This window comes from Lepidochelys olivacea (assembly GCF_965140295.1).
Source record: "Lepidochelys olivacea isolate rLepOli2 genome assembly, chromosome: 4".
NCBI lineage: Eukaryota > Metazoa > Chordata > Testudines > Cheloniidae > Lepidochelys > Lepidochelys olivacea.
In genome coordinates, this window is record NC_140414.1 from 20,207,730 (window position 1) to 20,231,271 (window position 23,542).

A 23,542-nucleotide genomic window follows, 5' to 3' on the forward strand; every position below is an offset into this window, starting at 1 on the left:
TAGCTGGGCTAAAGACAAATCCCTGCATACAGAAAATGGAAAAGGAGCCACTGAAGACAGCTTGTAGGAGAGTTTCAATGTTTATTGAAAAATTCCCCCATAACGTCCTGCATTATTGTAACAGAAATTGTCCCCCTGCTCACCCTCCCGTCCTCACCCCTGACATCATCTGAGTCCGTTTGTGAGATAGTATTAAAATACAGTCACACTGCTTTGGCTCCCACACCACCCCCTCTGTGCTCCCTCTTTATTGGCAACTGCCACACAGTTAAACCAAGACTGTAATTATGTTGAGGATTAATTATTTAGTGAAGTGACCTACAGCAAAAGCCACTGCTGGTATGTGAATGAACCAGAGCATGGCAGGGCAATAGGACGGGACACAGAACAGTCTGAACTATTTCAAGGCACATTCGAATTCAAGGGAAGCTATTAGTCAAACAATCCCAGGCTGTGGCTAAGATTCTCCCTTCACACTACGGTACATCGTGTCAATGGAGTTACCCTTTTGTAAATCCGGTTTAAAGGCAGGGAGAATAAGGCCCAGTTTATTTGCAGCAGGGAGAGAAAAAGGACATGTTTAAATGAACAATGCTATACCGGGCGGGGGGCACGTTACCTGAAACTCCTCCCCAAACTGCTTTCAGTGTTTTCTATTATCACCATTCCTTGAAGTACAGAATGGAGTTTCTTTTAGTCCTAGTCTGTGCCACTTCATTTCACAGTAGTAGCCTCTGTAGAACAGTCAGAGCCTTTGACTGCTACAGAAATACTGAAACAATCACCATTTCCTAAGGGCATTAGCTATTTAGGGGTTTCAATCACACATTTTCTATCCCTTCAACATCTGACCCCATCACTAAGATGTCATAATGGTTAGAGGTCAGGATTTCTTTAAAAACAAAACTTTTCAGTGTCTTGCAGTTTAAGCACTAGCAATAATTCACCACATATCCAAGACTTACAGTACGTCCAGACAGCCCACGTTAAAATGTTGCCATGGCAGCACTTTAAGGTGGCTGTGTAGTTGCGGCTCCAGCGTTGGGCAAGGGGAAGGGCTCCCAGCACTGGAGCACTGTCTACACTGCCATTTTACAATGCTGAAACTTGCCGCGCTCAGGGGGGTGTTTTTTCACACCCCGGAGCGAAGAAAGTTTCCGCGCTGTAAAATGGCAGCGTAGACAAGGCCTTACTGGAAGATCCAATTTGTACTTTAGTGAGGCAAGCTACGTTAATGATGTAACCACGGGGGTAAAATTTTAAACTCCTCTGACCTCTGTTTTAGCAATGTTTGTAATAGGATTAAAAACCTCACAAACAGAGGAGACTGACCATTTAATGAGACCTGAGCTTAACAGAGCAAACAGAATAAAGGATTATGTTAGCCAAAGGCAAGACTGCCAGATTCTAGAACTCAAGGCCAGGGGGACATGTTTTTCCACTACCCTGCACCTTGTGCAGTTACTTACAGAGGGTGCAAAGCCTCCGCAGAGCACTACCATTTCAATTTGGTGGCGTTTTAGACCCGCTTACTCTGCAAGCTGTAAGTGACTGCACCAGGGTTGGGAAGGACAGCACAGACTCGGAGGCCAAGAGTCATGGTACCATGTATGCCCCAAAGGCTGATATTTAAAATATTTTAATCAGTCGTGTGGAATTTTATTCCTTAAGCCACTGTGTTCACCATACTCTTATGAGCACACGCACAGCTCCACTCCAATAGACAATACGGTAGGCCTGTTTGGACTGCCACTCCTCCCTTTATGGTCTTCACTGATAATCTCCTGGATTTCTTTTTATTATTATAATTATTTATATTATTGCAGCAGTCTTGGAGCCCTAGCTGTGGGCCAGGACCCACCTGAATTAGGTGCTGTCTTTTGCCCTACCATCTTCATATAGCCCTCCCTTCCAGACCCACCCCTTGATGCTCGGCCCATTGACTTCGATCAGACTCCTGGCATTGAAAGTCTCTACACTTCCCTCCCTCCCTCCTACCTGTGTCACCCTGCTCCTGAAGCCCTTTCTGTCATACTGCTTTCTTTTCCTAGCCTGGCTCCAGCCTTCCCAAACATTCTTCTATCACCTCAGACTCCAGGAATTATTTTGGGAAGGTTCTCTGGCCTGTGTAATACAGGAGGTCAGACTAAACGATCACAATGCTGCCTCGGAATCTATGAATCCTGTTCCTTGCCATACTTCAGGCTAAGCCATGGCCATCCCACTACTCCTACGTCCCTAGCCCTTGGGCAACAGCAATTTCAGGTGATACAAACAAGACAAACGCAGACCTACCCAATGTCTGAATTAAATATTATAGAAACACAGATCCTCCGTGTCATGCCATAGGACATACGAGTATGGAAAGGGCTTACCACAAAGGCAGTTGCATTTCAGAATCTATTTAGTTTAACAAGCTTTTTTGTATATTTTAAGCTAGAGATGTCAGATTTCTATGTAGATCCTCCGCCCCCCGCCCCGGACTTGCCAGGAGCAATATTTGGATACAGTTTGGAAGACAAATGGCTAGGTGAGGCTAATTCAACATTTACACCAGGTTAGCAGAGACAGCATGAACATGGACAGCTTCTAGGTAGGTGGAGTGATTATCTCCTCTCTTCGGTTAAACTGATGAGCTGCAGCATGTCAATGGAAGCTGGCAGAACAGGGAAGAGAGCAAGTATTCCCGACATGGACATGCACTGGGCCAGATTCTCAGCTCAGGTAAGTTGGCATGTCTCCACTGCAATCAATGCAACTATGTTGATTTGCATCAGGTGAATATCTGACCCATTAACTAAAAAATAAAACTGTTCCAGAAAGCCCATCTATTATTTGTATTACTGTAGCACCTAGGTGCCCTAGTCAGAGACCAGGCCCACAGTGCTCTCATGATAACAGGGGGTTTCCACAGACCCAGCTGCACTGTTCAGGCATAGTCAGGAAGGGATATACTGAAGACACTAATCTCGTTCAGCAGCTGAAATCTAAGGCATCATGCAGTGTGTAAAGCGGAAGTACACACTCTCATACACTGAGCCTGATTGGGTTTGGCCCAGCAGCAAGAAGAGTCACTTCTAAAGCCATGAGCTGGTGGTATAAATCCACTGCAGGATACAGATCCTGAAATTATTTACCTTTACCGTGGCTAAAAACCGGTCCAAGAGACTGACGGCCAGGGCGAGTGTTTCTGGATAAAGGTGGAACTGGTACTTGAGTTTGGCCAGCCACTGAATCACCTCATCCCGCTGCGCTGGAGAAATGGCTACATCCTGTTGGAGGGGGGGGAAAAAAAAAAACAAAAAAAACAAGCTGTACTCACACCCAGAACCTGAAGGCTGAGAGAATTGAGAGAAGGCAAAATATTAACATATGCAGAAACAAAGCCCTCTGTGGCTGTTCAAGGGAAGGGGGACCAAGGGGATGCTTTTAACACAGACTGAAGCCACTTTCTATGTTTGCACCTGGAGTTCTTCGTGGTCATATTGACTTCTCCTGACCTGATTTGTGGGTGCACCCATGGAGTTAGAAGTCTAGCAGGCTGAAGCTGCGGCATGCCTGCAAAAATGTAGGATCTACTTTTAGAATGTGGCCCCATAACACTGCTGTCTAAACGTAGGCGTATGAAAATTGGAAAGCTCCAGCCAGATAGTGTTATGGATGAAAAGGCTACGATAGATGATGCTAGTCTCATGTTCAACAAAAAATATTACAGAACGAAGAACGCACTATCCAAGTGAAGATGCAATTCAATATGAAACCTGTTCTTTATGGTAACCACAGGCTACATCCTGTATAATACTGAGCACCCTCTGCGCTGACCTGCGTCAGTAGGAATCAAGAACATTCAGAAACTTGCAGGATCAAGCCCTCGGCCCTTATCCAAGCTGACCTATGAGAGACACCTATGCCTGCAGTGACCCCCTCAACTACAACAGGGGTCCCCCCATAAGGAGCTTAGGATTCAGTCCTATTTAAGTTCCAAGAGAATATTTCCACCACCAACCATAAACTCTGTACGATCTTGTTTGTGGGGCTTGTGGTTTTAGTGTGTCTAGGGCAGTGGTTCCCACATTTTAACAACCTGTGAACCCCTTTCACTGAAATGTCAAGTCTCGCAAACCCTCTCCTAAAAATGAATATTTCCAGGGATTTTCTCCTTTCTCCTTTATAAAATTATAAAAGCAATGATCTTGGAAATATAAAATTTGGTTTTATGACATGCTTATTACACACTATTATTAATTATTTATCATTACAGTATTTTTATTACATTATGAAAACGGCAACACACTTCCAAGATCTCACTTTTGTAGCTTGTATCACTTTGAATAAGCCTGTTATAAGACAAGGCTCCTCGGTTTCATCAAGGAGTATCAGATGTGAAACAGCATGAAAGTATTTAAGAAGCTAAATCAAAGAGTTCCTCCTACACCAGCATTCAGGTCTTGAGCAGTCCAGGCAAACAACGCATGGTACAACAAAGCTTAAAACTTGTTCTTCATAATAATTTTAAAAACAATACGAGCTGCCTATTTAATTTTAAAAACAGCAAAAAATATCCACCTCCCTTTCCATTTCTTATAAGAATTCTTGAAGTTTAAATCTCCTCTGTGTAATAGAATCATAGAATATCAGGTTGGAAGGGACCTCAGGAGATCATCTAGTCCAACCCCCTGCTCAAAGCAGGACCAATCCCCAATTTTTGCCCCAGATCCCTAAATGGCCCCCTCAAGCAGTGAACTCACAACCCAGAGTTTAGCAGGCCAATGCTCAAACCACTGAGTTATCCCTCCCCCAATATGATATGCTTGCTTTGATCTGCTTAGCTCTTCAAAGTCCAAGGGCTCCAGGCTGCTGGCCCCGTGCTACCCAGGGTCCCTAGGGACAACTCTGTCTGCCATTAGGGAATTCCCCCCCCCCCCCCGAGAACCCCCTGTAACATTTTGCAAACCCCAGTTTAGGAACCACTGGTCTAGGGAACAGCCTTTTATGACTGATCTAAACAGTAATACCTCCTCTAGCTTAGTTTAGGCTTAAACAAAGAAAACCCAAAACTGAACACACACAACCTTCTGTGTGTCACTGAAACGTGATTTGGAAGCTCAAGAGACGCTCTGTGCAGCTCCCACTGTGAAAAAGATGACAAAGTGTGCTCCCGTGAAAGTTACTGAAGTTCCACCAACTTGGAGAACACAGTCAAAGCCTGATTTTCCAAAAACCTCTTGCATATAAAAAAGGAGGCCATGCCCTCTGATACATATTCATTTCCTATTATCTGCACTGTTTATTGTCTGAAATAATTTGATCCCTCCTTTCCAGGCAGATGACAGATGTGACCGTAACTAAAAAGAACTATTATTGTTCAGCCTCGCTGGAAGTGTCCCAGGAGAGCTAAAATAACTATGTAATTCACAGTTGTGTTCTTGTTGCAACAGTGGTTCCTTGGGAACTGTCAGATACTCCTGGCCTCATTTTAAAATATGCTCCGGATAGTTGCCATGCTGCTGCAGCCTGTGCTGGCAAGAGGGGTGAATTTTATGATCAAGCTGGTCTTTTCCATCTCTAATTACTAAGACTTTGGTATTTTACATCTTACAGTATCTAAGTGAATGCAGGATTTGGTAACATGTCAGGTGTAATTATCTCTGAGGAGGGGGAGACTTGGAAAGGCATTTTAAGGCTTAGCAAGCAAGTCTCCCCCTTTGAATGAACTTACCAATTACTGAGCTGTGTGGATTTAAAAAAAAAAAACAAAAACAAACCTATTAAGAGACCAATCCCTTGCCATCCCTGGTCATGTGAATTCTGGAAAACCTGAAACACTATGTCTTTTGGCTGTAGCGGTGAAGCACCAACCCCTTGGGCATCAGCCATCTACAGTTCATTGTGTTCATACCGCAACATGAGATCAACCACAGTGTTAACCCGTAGATCCCTGGTGTTTTCCAGAGCACCAGCAAACTGAAGGCATTAGGTAAATATATGGCCACAAGTTTAAGGTATAATAATCCACTCCTGTAATATTTACTCTAATATACATTGCCCTAATCAACATCTGGCAGATGTCCTAAGAATCAATGAAATCTTATTTTTGGACTAACCACAGCAGGTGTTATAAGGTACATCCATGCTGTTTCTCCGCCCCTCCCCACCCCGCCACCCTCAATCTACTTCTCCAAATTCAAACCCAGCAATAGTGGGGCCTGATTTTCAGAGGCATTGAATACCCACAGATCCCAATTGTCTGAGGCCCTGAGCCCAGGGTGAGAGGGGCAGCTGGATAGTCATTTATACATCAGTTTGTGCAACAGATTGCGAGCAGTATCTGGACTTCTGGAAAGGGAATCAGCAGAGTGTGGCATCTTACTGCAGTACTGAACCTCCCAGTCCAAGTTTACTTTCCCAGAGGTGATCCAGCAGTTGCACTCATACATATGAAATCCCCATTACTGGAGGTTTTTAAGAACAGATTAAACAAATACCTGTCACGGATAGTCTAGGTTCACTTGGTTCTGCCTCAGCGCAGGTGAATGAACTAGATGTCCTTTTAAGGTCCCTTCCAGCCCTGTATTTCTATGATTCTGTAGTTCCAGTCTGAACAACTGGTCCACCACAACTTCTGGGGGGATGAATTTTCTCCCCCCCATCTACCCAAGATACCCAAAGAGAACTGTCAGCAGATCAAGGAGGAGCTTTGCATTAAGCAAGGGGTCCATGAGGAGGGGTATGAGCACATCTGTGAGGTAGGGAAGCACTCTCATCAACATGAGGCAGGTAGCAATAGTGCTCAGGAGTGCTAAGCCCCAACCCCAGTGCTTTTTCTCTAGCCCACAAGGGCTCCTGGAACCAGCACTCCCACAACGTTGTCGTCGTCGTAGCTTCCCTGTGTTTGTCAAGTTTTCTGCACTTTCTGGGTGGGAGTTTCGAAGAGTGACAAAGGGAGTTAGACAGCTGATTCCCATTGAAAGTCTGCCTTTGCAGGGAAAAAACCCCTTACAAGTCTGGATGGAACTAGAGCTCTCTGCAGCACTCCTGACCTAGCCACTAACCAACCAAAAATCTTACAGCACATGGGTGAGGGGAAAACTCAGCATTCTTAACTTACAAGGTACTGATCCAATTGCCTTCAAGCCTGGCTCCAGTTTTTTCAAAGATATCACTAACACAAACAAACCAGGTCTGAACAAAACGGATTAAAACACTGGGACTAGGCATGCACACAATTTTGCTAGCAGCACGCATGGGACGAGGGTTTTGTTTTGTTTTTAAATTCAACATACACTTACTGAAGTCAAAAACACATTTCACTGAAGATTTCAACAACCAAATTACCTATGGCCCCCGCCCAAGAATTGAAAGAGTCAGCCTCAAAAGAGCTTGTTGGCTGAAGTTACAAGTAACTGAAAATGAGGGTTTATGGCTGAAGTTACACATCAACCTTAACTACAGTAGTCACCCGCATTACCATTAAAACATTCTGTTCTGCTTGTATGCGGAGCCTCATTTCCTCTTCTGCAATATTTACAGTACGTCTGCCTAACATTTGGAGGCATGTGGCTGTTCCCACTTCAACTCTAGTCACTGCAACTTGCTGAGCTAGAAGGGAAGCAGCCATCAGGTGTGCTTGTTCTGTCCTTGACAGCCCTTCACCCCTCAGTGCTGCTGCTAATGTGGTTTCAAAATGTGGAATCGAATGATGGCTGCCAAGGCACTGTGGGGCAAGAGAGAGCTAACAGCTTGCACAACAAAACACCACGCTGCTCTGAGTTGTTGTGGGTTGCTTTCCTTTTCAGCAGAAGACCGAAGAAGAAAACCAATTCAAAAATAAAATAAAAATAAATACCCACCACTGATGCAATACCTAGTTTAGAGATCTGTTCCATTAACCAACAAGGCCTTCAAAAGGGATTAATGTATACAAGGGACCAACCTGATTATGCAGCCTCCTGCCTTAGGTCTGGGTCTACACAGTTTTTGTACTGATTTAACTATTTCATGGGAGAGGGAGAGATATTTACACTGAAACAGTTAAATCAATACATACCATCATATCACATTTATGCCAGTATCACTGTCAATGCTGGGGTTGTACCGATTTAACTATTCCAGTTTCAAATAGATATAGTGAAGGGGTGACCAACCTACGGCCCGCGCGGGCTGTATACAGCCTACCACAGCATTTCATAAAGCCTGTTTCAACACAATATATTAACGGTCGATTCATTAGTGTTTTGTCAGGTTTACATCATTTTAGTTAACACCACTGTGTAAATAAACAATACTGTACATAGGTTGTTTCTATCTAAACACATACGAAATAAGCTGAACTTAAAATATAAATCAATAAGGGTGACTTTAAATCTTACTAAAATATGCAGTATCTGTTTGGCCCACACAGGGTTGTGTTTAGGTTAGTGTGGCCCTCCTGTGTAATAAGGGTGAGCACCACTGAACTGAGTGTAGACTAGCCCTTTGGATACCTCCCCACATGGGCGGTGCATATCATAGGCTGGGGGAGACTGTGCCTTCCCGAACAGCCCAGCATGGCCCCACCCACGCTCTGCCCAGAAGGCCCCCTCAGAGAAGCATGCTGGGGCTGCCTAATACTGGGGGGAGGCCCCGGGGTGCTGGGGCCGCACCGCCCAGGCGTGGAGCGGCTGCCAGCACTGCCTGCCCATGCTTCGGGGAGACTGCCCACCCAGCGCTTGGGGGGCTAGCCTCCCTGAGCCGGCAGGTCACCCACGGCCCGTGCCTCCCCACAGGCAGTGGCCAGAATCACCAACACTCCAGCACCCAGAATAGAAGCCAAGTCTTCAGAAGAACTCAGCTCAGTTCAAATTCAAATTCAAATGCAAAAGTCAGTTAACCTACCCACCCCAACAGCTGGCAGGGTCAGAACAAGCTGAGCCACCTAGAAGTCAGAACCATGTCTGAGACTCCTCCGCAGAAGTAGCTGCAGTGCTGACAAAAAAAAATGCAAATTACTTTTAAACTCATGTTAACTTTCCAAAGACTGTTTTAAACTGCGGGTTAAACCAGTTATTGGCTTTGAGACACATTTCCTACATTTTACAAAAGTTTAAGAAAACAGTGAGAGGCATGGGTTCAATGTTTGGCTCTGCCACAGCTTTTGGGTGTATCCTTGGTAAGTCACCTGCTTAATTTTATGCATGTACCCAAGTCCCACTGAAGTCAAATGATCCTTAACTTGTCAATCTTCTCAATGTATTTAACCACATGCTTACTCGTTTTGTTCAATACTTCCATTTTGCCACTCTGTCCTGTTTATTTAGGCCCCAATCTTGCAAAAACTTTGCATGAGCTTAACTTTACAATGAACTCAAAAGATCCATTTCACTGGGCATGAAGCTAAACACACGCTTAAGTCTTTGCAAGATCTTTGGGGCTGGGAATATTTCTTACTATGTATATGTACAGCATCTGGCATAAACAGGGCCCTGATCTCAGTTGAGACCTCTGTGCACTTCTGTAATACAAATAAAACATACTAATAACAGTACCGTTTTAAAAATAAATCTGCTTTATGGAGAGAAAGTAAATAGATTTATTTCTAGAACATTATATAATTTTAGCAAGTGTCATTATGCTGTGTGAGTGAAATCCTGGCCCCACTGAAATCAACAGCAGAACTCCCATTGACTTCATATGGGGTCAGAATTTCACTCACTCTGGAAATGCCAGTTGTCATGTAATATAAAGTATTTAGTAACTCTGCTAAAAAATAATGAAGAGTTTTGGTAATGGTGTAGGGAACAAAGTTTATCTGGGGAGAAAAATGGGAAACAAGATATTAATATTGGGTGATATTATAAGGAACATATATCACATTGTTAATGTGACAGATGAAACTGTACACCAAATAAAATATTATAAATCCACCTACTTCTAAACAATACCCCAAGGTGAAAAGTGACAGAATGAACTTCACTATCCTTTTATCTGGTGCTAATTTTAATACAACAAGGCAAAATACACAAAGGGAGACAAACACAACCAGGTTTGGACAGTATTGTCGACTTAGATGGTTTCAAGTAGCTTAAAAGCTTAGTTTGAACATGTGGTATCTGGGCGAATCTGGAAGCTAAGCTCCAGATGTAAAATGCATCAACGCTGAACCAAACTGCTTCTTCAGACAAACCAAACACTTTTAAAAACCTGATCCCCAATCATTGCCGGAATATTAAGCCGGTCCTGTCAGCAGGAGTTTTGCCAGTGACTCCAATGGCAACAGGCCTGGGGCTTTTACAGGCAAAAGGAAAGATTAAAAATAGATACTACTGAAAATAGAACAGCAGTGTCACTTTCTGAAGCATTTCCTCTTGCTGTGTGCGTCTGTGTACAAGGGAAGGAGGGAGGAAGTGGAGGCTCTTGCAACCGTTGCTGACAGGAGGCGGCATCTCCTGGCAGTTGGCCAGGAAAATGCTCAGAAGACAGCACCTTCCCTGCCATTCTCCGACCCCAACCCTGTACAACTGAGCAGGGTCTCATCTGCCTCCTCCACTGAATTCTTCCGTTGGGGAAGAGGTCTCCGTTCCAGCTAGGTCCCTAAAGGAGCAGGCAGTAGCCTGGAGCTTATGTGTCTGTATCTGCTTCTGCAGTTTTGCAATACTTCCCTGAACCATCCCCTAAGCTATAGGTCTCTGGCCACATCCCTCCCAAAAGCTGGGTCCATATCATGTGGCAGGGGAAGAGCACACTTCCCAAGCTGGGATTCGGCCTCTAAACCCCTCAGGCTGCTAAGGGGACTTCTGACAGACCTCAGAGTGACAGTCCCAGGCCTTCAACCGGACAGGAGGCTAGGAAGTCACATATTCAGTCTTAAAGTAATAGGAAGCAAAAGGGCTGCACTTTGTGGACGCTGTTTCTTGTTAAACCTCAGGAATGGGCAGAGGTTATTAGACCGAACATTTGTTTTGTGAGGTGTTCTTGAGGGGCGGAAAAAGGTGAGGTCAGTACAGGAAGGCTGTGCTGGGAGAAACGTTTGGAATCTTGAAATTTCCTACTCTAAAATTTGAAGAAGTGTTTTTTATTTCCCATTTCTCACTCACCCCCATTCAAAGGTTAAAAGTGACCTGCAGAGGAAAGCAAATTGGGTTTGGGCTTTTGTTTTTTTTTTTTAAATGCTCTACACAGAAAATGTGAGGGTTTTTATTTATTCCCCCCCTCCCCGGTTTGATTTTTTACATCTGAAATTCAAGTCAGGTCTCATTTTCCCTTGGAGACTCCAGACATCAGGTGTGCGACATCACAGGCACTTAAGAAATGAAACCCAAGAAACAGAGGGGAAGGGATTTTTAGTCAAAATGTTAACTCCTCTTTGGGTTTCATTAGTAGTTTTAACTTTAAAAAAGGAGATTTTTTTCCTCTCACCTGTTTAGAGACTCACTCTCTCCCCTTCAACTAAGAGCAAAGAAAGCACCCATTCCAGCACTCAGTTCCTCTACCTGTGGGTAAGACCGGCATGCGTGCAAACTGCAAACAGTGCAACAAAGAAATGCAAGGCCTTGTTACCCGAATGAAACAACATCATGAGAAGTGTTCCTTCTTGGGAGGAAGCTGCGTTGAAGATGATGAAAGGAACATGTCTGAACATGCAGGATCTTCAGGTTGGTAAATTTTTTTATTTCATACTTCTTTCTTAAGGACTGACGGTCTTCCTTCTGGACTATTCCTGAATTCTCATGTTTGCAAAAAATATAGTTGTTACTCTATGGTATTAGCATTTTAGACGCAGTTGTGATAAAAATTAAATAGCTGAAACAGGCAGATCTTCCTTTTACAATTTCACCTTTAAAGTAGTACTGAGTGACAGTGAATGCAATGAGTAATACTAAATGAGCAGTATAGTAATAATAATTAAAATAACCGCATTGACTTATTTTGTTTGGGAGAATCCATCCTCAACATACAGGATTCTGAAGAATATCCACTTTCAAGATCACCATCATTTTCTATAGTTTCAGAGTTATCTGCCAATGATAGTGTTTCAGTCACATCATGTATGTCACATAGCCACAGTATAGCACCTGTAGCAAAAAGAAAAAAAAAATCTCCATCATCCAGAAACTACCACAGATAAGTCTGTGATAAGAACCAGCAGATTACAAAAAGATGTAATGGATGAAAAATTTGCCCGGTTTGTTTATGCAACGAACTCTCCTTTCCGTATGATTGAGAACCCACATGTCATTAAAATCAGGATACAGTCCATCCAACAGAGCAGATGTCACAGGCAAGTTGCTGGATAAAGTGTATGAAAGAGAAATTGAGCAGTGGGCAAAAGATCTAGAGGGTGAAATTGTTAACCTGAGTCCTAATGGGTGGAACAATGTCCACAATGATCAGGTTGTATGTGCTTGTGTGATAACAGAAGGAGGAATGTCTTCCTTACAGAAACAACTGATACATCAGGAAATGCACACACAGTAGAATACTTACAAGTAGCAGCAGTAAAAGCTATAACAAACTGGAAAAAAAAATTTCAAATGTCTAGTACACAGCTTGGTCACAGACAATGCTGCAAATGTATCCAAGATGAGAAGAAATTATTTAGAAGAGTGTCCCAAGCTAACAACATACAGTTGCTGTGCTCGTTTGATGCACTTCCTAGCCAAAGACTTCAGTGCTCTAGAAATAAAGGCTAGTTGTTGAAATTGCAAAATACTTCCATGACAACCACTTCGCAGCAGCTGCTCTGAAAAAAGTGGGAGGAACCAGGCTAACTCTCCCACAAGACGTGTGGTGGAACTCAGTAGTGGACTGTTTTGAGCACTGTATCAAGAACTGGCCTAATCTGATGACAGTTTGTGAACCAAATGGTGGAAAAAAATAGATGGCCCTGTCACAGCCAAAGTGCTCAACACTGGGCTTAAGAGAAATGTTGAACACATGCCGAGTACCTTATGTAGCCTTGAACAGAATGCAGGGAAATAGCTGGTTTATTGCTGACGCTGTTGAAGTTTGGAAGGAATTGAGTGAGATCTTAAAAAGAGAAATATGCAATAACAGAGTTAAATTACAAGCATTAAAAAAAACAAATGGGACAAGCACTATCTCCAGCTCATTTTCTTGCAAATATTCTCAATACTCGGTACCAGAGTCAAACTTTAAGTGCTGAAGAAGAGGAGTTGGCTATGATATGGCCATCCAGCAATCATCCCTCCATAATGCCAACTATAATACACTTCAGAGCTAAGGGTGAACCCTTCAAGAACTATATGTTTGCTGATGTTTCAAAAAAAAGTCACACCAGTGAACTGGTGGAAGTCACTTCATCAGTCTCGGAATCCAAGTGCTTAAGTGATAATCTCACTTTCAACAGCAGTAGCTTCTTCTGCCAGTGTAGAAAGAATATTTTCTTCCTTTGGACTAATTCATTCCAAATTGAGAAATGGTTTGGGACCTGAAAAAGCAGGAAAGCTTGTTTTTCTTTTCCAGATTATGAACAAAGAGGAAAATGAAGGTGAAGACGACTGAGTTAGCTGCAGAAGCCAATATTTTAAGTTTCTCATGTTGACCTGGCTGACAAAGTTGATTTAATTTTTGGTTGTTTTTTTTTAAAATATTTCATTTCACTAAAAACAATTTTAACAAAAACAAACCGGATTTTAAAAAACTTGAATGTTTAACTAAATTCATATGCTTGTTTTGTTAAAATATTATTGTTTGCTTTTGAAGAAAAAAATCCGGAACACATCATGTTGTTATTTTAGTTAAATAAAACAATTTAAATATCTGTCTGGTGATGTTCTCCTCCTAATACAGCATGGCAAGAAAATCCTCCAAATATTAATGATTAACCAGTTGAACTGGAGATAGTTCAACTCCCAATGACTTCATAAATATCGGCTTCAGTTACCTTTGGTAAATGAAATAACCAAACAATCATTCATTTTCTGATATAGCTGTAAAACTAATCTGAAAAGTTTTCAAATTAAATCACTTAAAAAAATGCATAGTGTGTACCTCCTAAAAATGAAACCTACATCTATCGCTGAGTTGTGAAGAACATGTATTAAGGTTATAACAACCACTTTTATGTAGAAAGCCATGATTAAATCGAGTCTTCCTGACGAGTGATTTAAATCATGATTTCAATAAAATCCACCTGCCGGCAGTTCATGCCTCTTCATATTGAGATGGGGAAAATTCACTATTTTCCACAGAGAAAGCAACACTCCCATCACCGGAGAAGATGCCCAGGCTCTCAAATAGGGCAGGGACCCACTTGTAGAGGAGTGGCCGATCAGACTGCCGCACGGTTTGTGTTTGTGAAATGCCCAAGGAGGTTTGCATTTCACATAATCCCAACGGCACACGCAATAAGTAGGAAGCTATAAAACTAAACAAACAGCAGGGTCATAATTTCTTGAGCTATGTGAGTTAAATTGAAAGCAAAGCAAGGTATTTTTGTTCCTTAGACTAAAAAGTCCCTTTCAGTTGCAACAGTAAAGTTCCTTCCTAGACTCCAAAGGGCTTTCCCTTAGACATTTTCTCACACCACAAGCCCATCACATGTCAGGGTTTTGTTTGTTTTGTTGCCACATGCCAGTTGGACACTTACGTAACAGTCCAGTGTCACTGCTTTAATTACAGCCCCCCCATGCCAGGGAAAATGACAGGAGGCATGGCACTCGCAGGGTTCACTTTAATTTCCTACACAGCAACAGCAAACTGAAGCAGCCCTACTGCATTCTGCGCTCAAGCAACACTAACAATGGGCTTCAAGATTAAGGCACAGTTCGGCTTGCCCCATGATTTTCAAAGGGACATTTTTCATGTTAAAAAGGAGGAGTCCATGGGCCAGATTCTCAGCTGGGCAACATGACTTACAACCAGCAGAGGAATCAGCTGTATGTCTCTACAGGCCTGCCCTAGACCAATGATCTATGGAAACGTGCCACGACTGAAGTCAGTGAGAGCTGGGGGCGCTCTCCACCCCTCACCAAAAGCACTGGCAGGATCAAGCAACTGACCAAGCCATTATAACCATCCCGGTTATGGCTGGCTGCCTCGGATGCATACCTCCTGCAAAAGTAACTATTCCTCCCCATGACGGCCAATGACTGAGGGGCCATACACAGAGCCACATGCACTCCCCTCCTTGTGTAGCACAGGGCTAGCACGAGGAGCCCAATGTGGGGAATGGGGCTGTGTACAAACAGCGTACCCTGCAAGGCGCTGAGCAGTCTGGCCCTGACACACCCAAGCACTTAAATACGCTCTCAACTGTAGGCATGTGAGCACTGGATTCCATGAGACTACTCACATGCTGAAGTTATGCATGTGCTTTAGTGCTTCACTGTCTTGGAGCCAGAGTGCTCAAATATCCTGCAGGATCAAGCCCTATGACGCAGATCAGGGCCAAGGCAGATATTGGCACAGGCTGCAAAAAGCCAGAAGGCATCTGTGGGGCTCAACAGACCTCAAAACAGCTTGCTACATGGAAAGCGTGAAGAGGGCAGAAATGCTCCTTACCAGCTTCTCACAGGGGTTTACCAACACTGGCAGAGATGCAACAGGGGTTTACCAACACTGGCAGAGATGCATTTAAAGAATTTTTACATTCTCCCGCTAAAACAGTTGTCGGTGCCTTTTTTAAACGGTCCACAGAGAACTACAGTTAGCAACACGGCCATATGTTGACAGGAGTTCAGAGCAGTATGAAAACCCATAGAGAATAGCTGTCTAGCCACTAATTTCCTGGACGTGCACACAGCTGTGATGACATGTAACATGGCACTAAGATTAACACTGCTATTTAAAAGCCTTAATTCCTCCCACTAGAACCTGCTCACTCCTGTTTGGCACCTCTGCACACCAGTCCTACAGGAAGAGGCCACTACAATGCTCCTGCTTCTAGAACATTAACAATGCACCTCTACTAATAGATTCTATGGAACCAATGGGGAGAGGCCTTTAAAAAAAAAACATAATAATAATACATGCTTACCCTTTCCCCATCCCTCCTCTGAAGAGTAAGCAGTCCCCTCTATCAAAGGAGCACAGTGGTTCAATGGAGAGGGCACTGTACTGGGAATCAAGAGACGAGTATTAGGAGGTAAAACTAGATGATAATGGTCCTTTCTTACCTTAAAATCTATTAATATAATCCAAGGTCCATGCAATTACTGTGGCTGTATTTTCTACTCCAAGTGGAAATGCTGCTCTAGTTACGAGTTTCCCCAAGTGCAGCGAGATAGTGAACTGATCACCAGCCGCATATCAGAGGTGTATAAAAACAGGGATCTTACTGGAATTGCAGAACTGAACTTGGCACGTTTTAGGAAAGAGGCTGGCTCAGAAGGGGGTCATCTCATGCACATCCCACAATATTTTTTCCTGCGAATACTTATCTAACTCCATGTAGGAAACTCTCGCAGTTGCGGATTCTTAGATGCTCTTTCAAGGGGTGTACATCTGAAGAACTGGATGTTCCTCTGAAAGGTTTAAGACTAGACATTTTAACTTACTGGATAGCAGAATACAAAATAAACTCAACTGCACGGCTGATATGCTACAACGTGTTGGTGGAAGTGCTGCCTCTGATGGCACGATTCTATCGCCTCAAAATGAGAAACAGCAGAGGAAAGTAAGTATCCTTAAGACAGGGAAGAGCAGCACCAGTTATGACCGTTAGCTACTGGCTACGTCACAGGTCCTACTTAGACATTCAGGTGTTGGTGTGAATTAAGAAGTTGTTATTCTGATTTCCAATTTAACCAAAAAGCCATTTACATGACACCCGGGGAGGCCTGAAGTTATTGGCTTGGAAATGGCGAGGGCGGAAAGGGGCTTTTTCTACTGCTTTGATACTGACCGGCTGAACTGACTTATTACTGTATCCAACTGCTTAATGCTTCCGGCAGGCTGGGTTTTTCAGGTTTGTAGGTGGTTATTAACAGATGTAAGATTAACTGCTAAAATGCCTAGAACTTGTATGGGTGGTTATTTTTTTATACTATTGTTTAAATCTAAAGCTAGATTAAAAATAAAAAAAAAAAAAAAAAAAAAACAGTTACCCTTCCCTCCATGTCCCCAGATCTTAGCCAGCACCAGCAGAGGCCCATTCCCTACCTGCTCTCAAACCTGGATCTCCTCTAGAGCGGAGTCATGCTATTGCTAGCTACGTGGACTTTTTGCCATCCTCCCTCACTCCAACCTCACAAATACACACTTTACAGCTGGGGCCTCACAGGAACTGAGGGGAGTCAGGTGCCCAAATCTCTGGACCAACTCCCCACCCAAAAGCTTGCCCATGGTTAGGCTGCTGATGTGCCAGGACCACATGCTGATCAGTATTGCCTCATTGTTTCCTTGTGTTCCCCGACTGTCGTCTCCAGTCCTACACTTCGATAGTAAGCCCCTTGGAACTAGGACTGTCTTGTTCTGTGTTTGTACAGTGCCAAGCACAATGGGGCCTGGGGATCGTAGGTGCCGACTGCAACACAAATAATAAATAGAACCCCACTGAACACTCCTTAGGTGCCTTTGAACACCCATCGTATTACATTCTGGGCAAACTCAATGCTATTAAATTTTTATGTCTCAAATTCAGGTAAATTTTACTGGTTGAAATTTAGTCAGTGAATTCCTGGGTTTTGTTCTTTCCCCATTTGATTTTTCTTCTTCTCTTTCCAGGCTCTTCTGCGAGAAGCAGTAACCTTTATCAGGACTGGCATACTTAAAGGGCAGCTACAGCACTGCGGAATTAGGACCAATATCCAACCTCGGGTACACTGGTTTTACACTGGTGTAACTCCACTGATTTCAGTGGGGTTGTTTCTCAATTGCACCAACGTGAAATCGGATGCAGGCATCTCTCTGAAGTCTCCAACAGTGCTAATTTATGTTTAGTTCCAGTTTAGTGAAAGCTACAAAATTCATAAGCAGTACAATTTCCTTTTTGTGCATGGCCACATTTGGAAACAGACATCTGGAGAGGCAAAAAGTACTATTTTGCACTTAGAGCATTCCATCCAGAAATCTCTCAGGGCTTTACAAAGTTGGGTAAAGATGATAATCTCCATTTTGTCTTGTCCAAGGTGACATGACAAGGCAGTGGGGAAAAAATGGGAATGAACTGAAGACTCCTGATTCCCATTGTCATGAGGAATGGAAAAAGAAAACAGAACAAGCAGGGAAAGGAAAAAGGAAGATGAAATGGCATCAAGTTTCTAAAAAAAAATTTTCCTGGCCCATGAACGTAACTGCCACAGAGAGGGTTACTTGTTAACGAGAAAACTAACCTCTGAACTTTCACCTGACTAAACTTTCACCTAACCATCATAAGCAATATACATACACTATTTTACTGTGTGTGTGTATATATGTATAATTTATGTGAACAAACAACTTAATAGTGCTAACAAAATGCAAAGTGGTCCTAAACACACAAGCCAGATGACTCTTCAAGACTGAAAAACCCCTTTAACCTTTGGTTTAGAGCTATCAAACACAGGCAGAGTCAGTGTGTCACAAGTCAGAAAAAGGAAAACTGAAAGCAATACACATTGTCAGGGACTGGGGCTTTCCAAAACATACCCGGACAGAAATTCCCACCAAACTGCGGCAGACTGCAGTACACATATGTTACACCTTTATCATACACTATTTTCAAGGATCTAAACGGGGGGGGATTTTTGGCCTGAGGGCCACATCAGGTTTTGGAAATTGTATGGAGGACCGGTTAGGGGAGGGGGTCGTGGCCCAGCCCCCACCTCCTATCTGGCCTGCCCCTCTTCCCCCAGACTCCTGCCCCATCCAACCCCCCAGTTCCCTGACAGCCCCCCCCCGAAACCGTGCCCCATCCACACACACCCCTCTCCATGTCCCAGGACCGCCCCTGGAACCCCTGAACCTGACTGCCCCCTGCCGCCCCATCCAACCCCCCCTCCTTCCTGACTGCCCCTCCCGGGACCCCCGCACCCATTCAACCCCTGTTCCTGCCCCGACCCCATCCACATCCCTGCCCTCTGCCCACCACCCCAAACTCCCCTGCCCTCTGTCCAACCCACTCTGCTCCGTGCCCCCTTACCACACTGCCTGGAGCACCAGGGGCTGGCGGTGCAACAGCTGCGCTGCCCGGCGGGAGCCAGGCCACGCCGCCATCACCATGCAGCACAGAGCACCGGGTCAGGCCGGGCACTGCAGCCGCACTGCCCCAGGAGCTCACAGCCCCGCCGCCCCGAGCATGGCGCCGGCGGTGAGGTGAGGCTGTGGAGGAGAGGGGGCAGCAGGGGAAGGGCCGGGGGCTAGCCTCCCCGGCCAGGAGCTCAAGGGCCGGGCAGGAGGGGCCTGCGAGCCGGATGTGGCCCGTGGGCCATAGTTTGCCCACCTCTGATCTAAACTAGAGCACAATAAGGTCTAGAAAGTGTGTGTGTGTGTGTGTGTGTGTGTTTTCCCCCTTTAGAATTTAAAAAACAGCCAAGAACCTAGCTGAACTTTCATTAGTAGGAAAAAAACGAGAAATATACTTTCAGTTTTGATCATTAGATTTTCCTTGTGTGTTTCTTCATTTGGAAACCAGAGTACCACGTCAAAATAGAGTTTATACTTATAACAGGCAATGAAAATTAAGTGCTCACAGAGTCCCAGGATTGGCTATCCAGTACATCTTAGATTTTCTGAAGGTCAAGGGAGACAAATGATTTTGTGTTATTGGATGTTTCAGGCTATTGAGAACATTTTCAATGAAGTGAATAGATGCTAAGGAATAATATCCCTGTTTCAGATAACAGGGGGGTTAGGGTAATAATATGGGTTGAACTTTATGACATGAAACAGTGCCAAAATGAGCACTGATAAAATGAAATGATCTGTGACAGTCTGAAGTCCAGTGTCTCATGAACAATAAGCACTAGAAAAGAATATTTTATACCACTACAAAGCTGGTTATCAGTTACCGAGTACCTATAAAAATTGTGTAGTTTTACATGTCAGCATGTGCTCGCTCTCTTTTTATTCATTTAAATCTAATTACCATGTATTTTTACCCCCACATGCTTAAATTTCAACCTGATTTAGTAATTATTTTCTCTGGAGTCGCTAATGCTAGAAAACAACATTTCATATTGTGTCAAAGCAGTCTGGCATTCCAGCTGATAGAATCATGTGTGAATTGAAGTATGGAAAGATGCAAGATAATCATTAAAATGATGTGATTTTAATGACCTACCAAGATTGGAAGTGCTTGGATGGACCAGTACAAAAACCCTTTCAAGGCCAGTAAACTTTTCCAAGCATGAATCCTAACTCAGCAATCAGAATGAAAAAAGTCAACCTTATGTGTAATGGCATTATAGCATAGTAGAATCCCAAACCTGAATCAGTCAATTCTGAAACTAGACTTTCTACTGAAAAGTAACACTGTAGGATTTTTGCAGATACCACAAATATTAATCAAGACTGTTTCCATGACTTTATACCACTCTGACCTTTCACAGAATCTGGTAACGCTGCCTCCCCGTTTTCATATCTGCAGATGGCCAGACACATTACAACGTCAAATTAATGTCACTGACTACGTACCTATCCTGTGGGTAGCTGAGTACCCTTCGCCCCACTGAAGTCAACCTCACAGGACAAGGTCCTGAAATATCCACTGACTAACACAGAAAAGTTCCAAAGACGACCCAGAGCAAGACTGCAGCCATAGCAAGGTGTAAAGACTGAATTCAAACAACCACTACCACCTAAACATACCATGGTTGGAGAACCTGTACTTCAGTGGGTACTAAACCAATTTTACAATGCAATAGTTGTTACAAAGAACGACTGATGCTTTGAATGCAAATAACCAATTCTTGGGTACATCTGTAATTAAGTGCCCTGGATATTGTCTGCACAGAGATACAGATCTGTGGCTACAATACTGGTTTCCGGTAAATATTTGAAGTCAATGGAAGCTACTGAGTGCCCGCACTCCTGTGTTTTCTGTGTACCAAGCTAAGCAAGGATGGACCTTTTTCCCTTCCAGAGCCCATCAATACTGTTCTCTCTCTGTGTCAGCCACAAAGAGGCCCAAGAGTAGGACTTGATGCGCTCCCAGCCTCTAGGAGTAAAGAATGGGAAGGTCCAATCCCTCACCCTGACACTGGGATATTTTGTTTTAAATCAAACTACGCCGGTACGTAGCACGCAGGCCATTCATAAACAAATATGCTACGTGGGGTTTTTCGATACACAGAACACAAGCGGGAACTCACTGTTTACCAATGCCAATTCTGTGCCCAGTTCTGCCATCTTTAGTTACACTAAGTAATACACTACTCTGAAATCAGTGGGACTACTCGTGGAGTAGGGTATTATTCACGATGCCAGATCCTCAGGTAGGGTAAACTGGAGTGACTCCATTTAAGTCAATGGAGTAACACCAATATACGCTATCGGAAAATCTGGCCCAATATGAGTAAGGGTGGCAGAAAAGGCCCTACGTTTGAAGAAGAAAATTCAGAAGGGAGTGACCGCACACCAAGCTAATGTCAGCAGTAACACACAGAGCAGCAATAGGATGCTTCACGTAGAAAATTGCCCAGGATTTCAACAACAATATATTGTAAGTCAAACTTAACCTAACACAATTGAGTTGCCTTTCAAACTGACTGTATAGCAGCAAACGTGTATTAATTATCAGGGCAATTCACAGTGTCAGTTTAATAAAACCAAATGTGTGTGAGTACTTCTAGAAGAAATAGCAGTGATTTAACACTGTATTCCGTACACCACGTTCTGTACCTCAGACTGTGGGTATGTTCCTGAAACAAAGCATTAGTCACTACATTGAATTAAAGGTTAACCTCCCTCCCCCAGGCAGTAGGATCACTTCTCATGTAACGGGTTCAGTTATTCACTGAAAAATATGCCAGAAAATATTCCCATCGAGTAAAAAAATGTACATAAGAGACTTTACCTGATTGGGCTGAATTTTGGGCATATGCACTTTCCACATCTGAGCTTCTCTAGAGATTGCCGTCTCCAAGAGGAGAGACAATCTCTGGCTCTCCAGGGACCCCGAAAACTTCATGATAATCCTTGGATCCGCCTACCACCCAACTGGATGCAGCTACCTGCAAAAGCAAATACAAACCAGTGACACAACTGTGTCGGGCCTACGTATTTAAATCAAGAATGAAGACCGCTACAGCTCAAGAGTTGCACAGAATGGAACTACGTACACATCAAGGATAAAGACAAGAACAATTTACCATTCAGCCCCCGACAAATATTTGAAATGAATGCTTTAAAAATTATATATATGGTGAAAATGAGAGGACAAACAGCAGTGACCATTAAATGCAATTCTGTCTACCAAATACTTTGGATGATTATTAAAAACATTTTATAGATAGATCATAAAGTAGATTAAAGTCTGGGCACCACTGTGAGGCACTACACCCAGACACTAGGATCTTCCTAAAGCGGTTAACATGATAATCAAACTGCTTTAACCAATCAGTACTCCCATCAAGAAAAATCGTATCTATCTGAGATCCATTGTCAGGAATTCTTGATGCTTACACACTGCTCCATAGACATGGTCTATTGTGTAAATAATGCACTACTGAATTTAGGAACAGATCCTGAAAGCTGATCCACAAGGGCAAAACACCCAACGTCAGCTGGATTCCTAAGTCACTTCAGCACTTTTGAAAGTTTTACCCATAACGTGGTTTATAATTCACAGAAATTGAAACTGGCTTCACATACCCTGCAATGATACCTAGGAGGACAGGAAAGCTATTCTTGGATGTAATTAAAGTAGGTTAGAGTCAACAACTGTGGAGGGGAACTTGACTGAACATGTCAATTTTTAAGGCCATATCTACACTAGGGAACATTTTTAAAATACAAAAAACCCAACCAGTGTTTATTCCAAGGCAGCTGAACCTGCGTTACCCCTACTGCAGACCAGGCTCCTCTAACCTGAAGCCACCCATCACTAATTCCAATTCAGCTGGAGCATTAGTGGGAATCTATACAAAACTCATTAGCACAGAAAAGGCATAAATGCCCTGCAATCTAGATAATCAAGGAGGAAAATTTTCCCACAGAAGCCTACAGAATTTAGGAGCACAAGTCCCATTTACCTGTAAAATCTTCCCACAAATGCACCAAGTAAATAAATGAAAAGGGGTTGGGGGGGGGGGGGCACAGAAGCATGCCCTCTCCTTCAATAGCTTTCAGAACTAAAACTTAGATGTTATTTGTTACAATTTTAAGCAAAAAAAATTGTTTTTTAAATGGACCCTCTAATATAGTTGAATCAGAGAAAAGATGTTTTCAAGAGAAAAAGATTTAAGTTTGTTATTTAAGTCAATATAGATATCACCTGCCACTTTTTGTGAGCACAGATTTCTTGATTGTACTAAGGCAGTTAGGCAAAACGATTCATGCTGTAAATGTAAGTCCATGGGAAAGTATTTAAACTTTGAACTATTTGTGTGCTCTCTTGTGAAATCTGAAACATGATACGGAGGAGGCTGGCCAGGCTGTTTACAAAGACTGCAGTTCTTAGATT

The 23,542-nt window shown here is 43.3% G+C and overlaps 1 protein-coding gene across 2 annotated transcripts in view; it reads right to left on the minus strand.

The window, feature by feature from the left end:
• The window catches only part of CCNI (cyclin I), a 51,366-nt gene that overhangs the window by 7,854 nt on the left and 19,970 nt on the right, over positions 1–23,542 (minus strand). The window contains exons 2-3 of one of the 2 annotated variants that reach the window (XM_084626215.1): positions 21,935–22,091; positions 3,138–3,272 (exon numbers count right to left, since the gene is read on the minus strand). In XM_084626215.1, the coding sequence (XP_084482341.1) occupies positions 3,138–3,272; positions 21,935–22,048 (249 nt within the window). In that variant the 5' untranslated portion in view covers positions 22,049–22,091. The remainder of the gene's footprint in view (positions 1–3,137; positions 3,273–21,934; positions 22,092–23,542) is intronic. The other variant, XM_084626216.1, reaches the window with a different exon arrangement.